Below are 7,733 nucleotides of genomic sequence, written 5' to 3' on the forward strand. Positions count from 1 at the left end.
CTTGAACGAAGGGATAATTATTTTTACTTGTGGAAACACAGATTCGGAAAGGATAGCAATAATAATTAATTAGAATTTATTTAACAATTAGTATTCACACTTTTTTATATAAATACCACAACAATTTTCATAACTGTACAAAAAAAATTATTTCAGTGTAATATGTCTACAGTTGACTCTTCCCACTGGAGCTCGGCTCGACAGTCTCTCTCTCACTCTCTCTCTCTCTCTCTCTCTCTCTCTCTCTCACCACGCACCTCGGTCCCAACACACAGCTTCGCTCTGCCGCGCCGCAACACCATCTCAGGTGCTCTGATTCTTGCATACGAAGCCCGTCTCTCGTCGCCCGCTATCGCTCGCCAAGAGGACTCACTCACCCTCTTCATTCCACCCTTGTATCGCTCGTGTCCCATGCAGAGTTTTGGAATTATTTCAGGTCGCTTAAATATTTTGCATTTTAGTATTTCACCTTTTGGTCCTCCTACTAACAGTGAGGGCACAGAATAAACAATTGGTAACAGAAGCGACAAAATGTGGTTTTATCCTTGGTTAGTGCGTACCAGCAATCTGATGCTCTCGGGGCGTACACGAATGTAAATAAACAATGTTTTCCCATTGAAAGTAATGGGCGTATGATTTAATGAACAGTTTGTGTGGTAGTAAATACAATAATTCGTCGTAATTTCACAAATATGTTTGAATTCATAGTATTTAGAGTATTCATGCGTGATTCCAATCAACATTATTCTTTTGTATTGTAATAAATAAGCTAGTTCGTGCGCATTCTAGCCTTGTGTTCCGTGATTCAGGGAATTGTGCAGTAAGTACAGAACAAATTTATTTCAGAAAGAATGCATAATTTTTGGTGTAACTCGTCGACATGTTATTAAATAATGATTGAAAGCCAGTAGGCTTCTTCTTGTCCGTCATCTCGTTTGCTGGAAAGAATAGGTGATATTTGTGTAACTCTGTGCTTACTGCCATGCAACGTGTCTCGATGCCTTTATTTATTTATTTTTTGCCACAATGCACCTAAGACTACAGCAATCAAAATGTAGAGTGATTTTTGTCTATAATTTATTATGCCATTTATATTACAAATGCCACACTTAACATACGTGTGATTTATTTTCCTGTAGGCCTAATGTAATGTTGAGAGTGAATTTCTTTAAGTCGTTGCTTTTAATTGGCCCCTACTTTATGAAGTTAACACGTATAAAATATGTATTTACATACTTATAATAAACTTTGTAAATGCACATCATATCTAGGTATTTCTAATGTAGGCCTAAATAGCTACCTACTTTTTTTTAGCTTGTTAAATAAGTAGAATCTCATAACACAAATTAATTTAACATTTAAGTTTACTTAATCATTTTCTTATTGACACTAACTGAATAAACTTTCTTGTCTGTAAATTTTAGCTCTTAATGAGAGGACAACATATCATTATGTCATTTTGATTAGCTTATTTTGTCCATCTTGTCAGATTTTCTGTGTGTACACGTTTGTACAAATATATTAGACGTTAATACAAAACAAAAAAAATCCTTGCATAATCTTAATCAATGTACACAAACGTGAAGCATACATAATTAAATAATTTACAATGCCAGAATTCACTCGCAATCACTAACTAATACAGTACTTAATTCAAATCCGACTAAACTGCTATCCCAGCATTGGCTAAACGCGCCCCGAAAAGATGGCGGCTGAAAAGTAAACAAACGATGAGCGAGTACGCGGGTAAACCCACTTTGTCGCTTCTGTTACCAATTGTTTATTCTGTGGTGAGGGTTACAAGCTAATGCAACTCCAAAATGTACAAAATATGCAATGGAAAATAATAATAAATAGATAATAATGACATTATTGATTGTTTCATTCGTGTTTTGTTTGTTTAGCGAGCATATACTTGAAATCTTAGTCCTGCTATTGTGCAATGCTGTCCTACCTTGACGAGTAGCCTATACTTGACAATCTGTTTGAACCAATAACATATTCGTTAACCTCACGTGATGGAGTCATGGGCAAAGCTTTCATTGAATATTTTTTTACGAATGCTTAAGTTACGCAGCAAAAAAGGTTATTTACCTTTGTATAAAAAAACCCAATTTGTAATCTAGCTCTCAACCCGATAAGGAAAACATTTTTATTCTAAGATTAAATTTATTTGAAAAAAAAATATTCCACTACGCTTAATCAGATCAATTGAGTGATAACAGAATGTGAAACAGTAATATTGTAATATGTATGAATTGGACTTGTGTTACAAAAATAAAATGTTTGGGATCTGATTTGAAAATAATAATTTGCGAAATGTACAAAGATTTTTTTTACTCTGTGGATGTTGATAAAGAGTTTGTAACAACACGTGATTGCATAACTGCGGGGGGAAGTACGTAAACAATCCACACTTTGTGCAGTCAGGAACATTCATACATTGTTAAGACATACAGGCGCAAATATTCCAGGGCCGGCTTCTCGTCGCAATTTCAGTTCACAGAGGAGTCAATATGAGAACTAGTTACTACTTTGTGGTAAATAAATCGTACATAGAGCGCTTTCTGGCTATCCTTAAAACGTGACGTTTACAATAAAGATATTAGTAGAACAAAAAAAAATCTTATAGTTGTGAGGTTTCATCTTAGAGGTTTCTCGATTGTTTCAGTAATTATTAAGTAATTACGATACGAGAAGGCATTGTTAAGTTTGTAAATAAAACACCCGACAAGGGCTGGCACGTAAACCGTCCGGGGGGGGGGGATGGTGAAGAGATGGAGTATATATCCTCCTCCCAACCCAAATTCATAAAATTATATATAATTCTCACCAATATTTGAAGGCAAACAGCGGGGAAAGTGATTCTAATCGCACTTCCCCCCCCCCTCCTTTCCCCGGAAATAAAATCCTGCACACACTTCTGCGCACCGCGCACAACAAGACTTAAATGCAAGGAGAGGAGATGTCTACAGATGAGGACCCGTTACTTGTTTTCGAGCGACACACAACAGGCGAGAGTGGGTCATGGGCGCAAATCCCGCCAAATGGTGGAGGGGGCAGGGGGGCCAATCCCCGCCCCGGGAATTAAGAAGTCCCTCACTTTGGGGGGGGGGGGGGGCCGCAAAACTGTGACTATGAAAAGGGATAAACACAATAATGCAAAAAAAAATAATAATTTTATGGAAAACTTTTTTTTGTATATTTTAAATATTTTGTGCTTTTTTTTTTTGCATGCATGCATGTTGGTCGAAACAAAGGCAGCGCTCAACACACAAGAATACAGTATCCAGAGATGACTTGTGCCGGTTAAAACCCACGCCCACAACTCTAGGGCCGCGCGGGCCCTTCTGCAAATTTCCGCTGCCTTCACTCTAAAAAAAAAAATTTGTACTTTTACAAGGGAAATTCTTGGAAACCCTGTTGCCATGGATATTTCTTGCAAAACTACAAGGCAGAGCCTTGCAAAATCGCACATGGTACAAAAGCTCTGCCTTGTAGTTTTACAAGTAATATCCTTGGCAACAGGGTTTCCGAGGATTTTTCCTTGTAAAATACACAAAAATTTATTTCAGTGCACCCCCCCCCCCCTTGATAGTCCTGGTGCTGGTGACACCGGACACTTGTCTGTGGCGGTGACCGCGTCACCTTCGAAGACCGCGCGTCAAGTCGCTCGGGCGAATGAGGACCGCTGCACGCCCAGAGCGCGGGGTAACAAGCTCCAGACACACCCAGTAGATTCGCTTTTTCAAGAAATAACTGCTATGTAATAAACACCCTCTTTAAATCTGTGACCATACAATGCCTTAGTTACTTCAGACACTGGAATCGCTACCCAGTAGATACTGCTATGGTTTAACTATACTATGCTGGTGTAAACGTCATGCTTCCATAGTAGGTATTTAATTATATTTACGTTCGCGAGAATGACTCGTGTGCTTAGCCCAGGACACCCGCGGTCGCACAACGGTTTCAGCTCCGAGATGGAGTGACGTGTGACGTGTTTCTTGGTTCCATTTCATTTACAGACTGTTAATTATCGTCAATCACACGTTCATGTCGTTCCGTGGTTTTAATAGCAAGGATCTGGAGTCGCACCGACCAAGTAGGAACTACTTTTGTCGTGCCTCGTGATTGTTAAGGTAAGGTATCATTATTATTGCAGAACTATAACTACAAGAAACTACTGGACATTAAAATAAATTATTTTGGACAACATATAGTATATTTGAAGAAATGTTATTAATTAATATTATTAATATCTAAATATGTAGTCACCGATGTTGAAAACTTTAGGTTGAAATTTTAATAATCAAATTTATAGCAAATTGTTGAGGCATGAAGACAGATAAGAGAAATTTATTTTTAAAAAAAACATTGAGGGGGGGAGGGGTTACTAAGCGAAAGACAAATCGAATGATTTTGGCAGGTTTTTTATCTGTACAACATTATCATCACGGTGCGGGGGGATGGGGGTAATAAAGGGTGGGGGAGGTTGCTTAACGTAGGAAATTGGATTCAAGTACCATGATACCATTGGATATGTTGTAATATGAAACATATACAGCAAAAACCAGTTTTTTGGCCATATTTTGCCAATTTGGGATATTTCGCACATTTCTGAAATCCTTTATCTCGGGAAGTATGAAGTCAAATAAGATGTTTGAATAGCGAAAATTGTAGGAAATATAACGCTCTACAAAATCGAATAGAATAGTCTAAGTTGTATGAGGCAAAAGAAAAATGTTATAAACAAAAATCTGAAAAAAATTGCCAAAAAATTGGGGTTTTTCGGCCCTCAAAAAGTTTCCACGAGGATTTTTTGTTGTATAAATTGGGTGGGGCACTACTGTACCATACCAAACCACCATCCCAAGTTTCATTAACTCGGCATTTAATTGAAGGACCCGCCCTTTTTGAACCTATAACTACTAAAAGCATTTTGTAATATGCCAATACTATGGCCAGCTTGGTTACCCGATTAAAATCCACTATATATATTTTTTGAAGTGATACTTTTTTAGGCGCGTTATGAAAAAAAAATTGAGAGTGAATTTTTTTCGGTGTGCACGCACCGTGAAACGTAATTTTCACTGGTTTTAAAAAAAAGTTACATGCAAAAAATGATACATGTGCTTTTAAATCAAATGCTTTAGTGATTGAAACTGAATATTGGTTCATATACGTAATTGAAAACATTTATTTATTGGGAATATTAGTGATAGAAACTGTGTTTATAAACTCTTTCAAGTATATATATGTATGTGTGTATGTGAGGTTATGTTCCCGTATGAATAATTGACTTGCATCAAAAAATTATAAATTATTACATTATTATTTAATAAATAATTAAACTTAATAAATATGAATAAATATTAAGCATATTTATCGATTTTAATTAATAATAAAAAATTATCTCGATTAATTTACTAAATAAAATAATTAATTGTATGCACGTGTTTATATTAATATAGAATTCTAATAATATATTTAATTTTTTTTTGCTTTACCAAACAAGTCTCTCGCGGTCCACAAGGCCATGCACATCCGCTCCCCCGGTAACTATTCCCAGAGGGCAAACCCGGGAAGTAGTGAAGGATGGATCTTTTACATGTCCAAAATAGGAATAAATTCCAATCCCAAAGGCATGGTCTCCGAGAGCCTAGAAACGGGTACGCCGTTTCTAGACGCGGCATGGTTATCGACAGCCGAACAGCTACGTCGAGAGGTTGAGGAGACCCATCCCAACATGGGCGCCACCGAACCAGCCGTCAACCCACCGGTATAACCCCAGGTCACCCTCAAGTGCAAGCCCCTCACTGAGGGACCAGTGGTACCGACACGGAGCCACACCTATCACATCCCTGGGACACCTCGGGCACCCAGTTGCTCGTGATCCAGCCGAGGACATCAACCTCTACTAGCTGTACCCGAGCATTAAGTAGCTCAACACTTCCACTCGTCAACACAGCGGGGACTCCTGTAAGTGTGCTCCAAGCTTAGGAGCTACCACTGCTACCACGAGTCCATCTCCAACACCGATCCAGGGCCGTTAGAGGAAACCTCAGCAGGGAATACCTTTCATCCAGTAATGGATCAGTCCCGTGGCACTCTTCATATTCAGGTGGAGTGCTGTACCGGGCAGCCGCTGGCGCCGAGCCGCCACCGACGGGGCCAGGGATATCATCAGTTACTCACCTCAGGCTCTCCCCCGCCAAAGGGTTACAGCCGATTAAGACCCGGGTTGACCCGGCCGGAGGCGGCCCCGAGCCACACAACAGCCCTTCGCTATTCCATGCGCATCCTGGGTTCTTCACTGCGAGCCCGATGCCTCTTAGACACCACCTAGGGTTTTGGGGGTCCAAGAACCCCCCCCCCTCCCGATAGGTGTTCGGATGGTCCAAGGGTGTTGTAGCCGCCCGTCCACATACCACTAGCCCACCAGAATACTCGTTCCGACGCACCGAGGAAGTCAGAGGAGTGAGCAGCCCGCGGCCTTGCCCATATCTGTTACGTCAACACTGGCGCCACGGGAAGGCCATGGGTTACCCTGAAGCGGGAGAGTCTGTATATTCGCTTCACACGCCCGTTATGGAGTCCTGGCGAGAGCCGGCTACAGCTCCGACAGTCGTAGGTCAGCAATCATTCCCCGCAGGGACCCGGGCTCCTTAGCCATACAGTATTTATAATATCTCTCCAGTTCTTTTACTATGTTATTTCTATCAATTATTTGCATGCAAAATTACAGTTAGTTTTTGTTTCTCGCATCCAAGTAATAATAACTTCCAAAGCGCGCACATAAGAACACGCACCCACATTTTTCTTATGAAGTAGCAAGTTCTGAAGAGCACTCACTGTACATGGTTCTCCGGCGGCAGACGGGAAGAGACTGTGTACGTGCACAGGAAGGGAAGGAACTGCGGGAGCAACCCCAACCCTGACCTGCCGTGTCGGTGGACGAGACCACGTGCTCGGAGCGGCGTGGACGGCGTGTCTCGTCGTCCTGTGCCAGCTCGCGCCACTGGTGGGGGAGAGAGACGGCAGCGCAGAGTCGCGCTCTCGGCATGGGCGGGGCTTATCGCGCTTGTTTGTTCCTCCGGCCGCGCCGTTGCCCAACCGGGAGCGAGCGGCGATCGTCTCCCGCCCGGCGTCTCGTCGTGACCCACAATCCACCGCGATAGTGGACGACGAGCAGCGGCGGATCCATCACATCGGAACTTTCAACGGAGCACTTTATTTTTTTTTTTTGTAATACGCTGCCCGCGAGGTCGTCGGGTTTTTGAAATTCAGATGAGGACATATTGGATTCCTGGAAACACCCGTCAAGCAGCGCGCTTCCGTGAGACGTTTCTGGTGAGAATGAGGTACGACCAAGGATGGTTTCTTTTAACGTCCTCTAAGAAGCACTGTTTCAAGGCTCTTTTTCGGCTAAACGTTTCTTTAAGAAGAAATTCAGAAACAGTCGTGTTCAAGTTTCTCAAATCAAACTATAAGTTGCGCCAATGGTACGCCGTGATTGTGTTCAAATTCTTTCCCGAAGATCTTCGGGTGAAAACAGATGAGTGAATATTAACGTAAACGCGTCGTGTTATCCCACGTACATTATTATTATTATTATATTTTTTACGTATTATGACATTCTTTTATACTCACGATTTTTCGGGCGATTTAGGCTGAAGCTACTGTCCAATCGGCGAATACTTCTGGCTGACTGAGCTGATTGGCGAGTTAGA

At 41.3% G+C, this 7,733-nt stretch overlaps 1 protein-coding gene across 1 annotated transcript in view; it reads right to left on the bottom strand.

The window, feature by feature from the left end:
* The window catches only part of LOC134541968 (adipokinetic hormone/corazonin-related peptide receptor variant I-like), a 75,690-nt gene extending 68,598 nt beyond the window's left edge, over positions 1–7,092 (bottom strand). Inside the window, exon 1 of the mRNA XM_063385731.1 lies at positions 6,856–7,092. Within this exon, the coding sequence (XP_063241801.1) occupies positions 6,856–7,066 (211 nt within the window). The 5' untranslated portion in view covers positions 7,067–7,092. The remainder of the gene's footprint in view (positions 1–6,855) is intronic.
* Positions 7,093–7,733: the final 641 nt, after the last annotated feature.

This window comes from Bacillus rossius (genome assembly GCF_032445375.1).
Source record: "Bacillus rossius redtenbacheri isolate Brsri chromosome 4 unlocalized genomic scaffold, Brsri_v3 Brsri_v3_scf4_2, whole genome shotgun sequence".
NCBI classification, from domain to species: Eukaryota; Metazoa; Arthropoda; class Insecta; order Phasmatodea; family Bacillidae; genus Bacillus; species Bacillus rossius.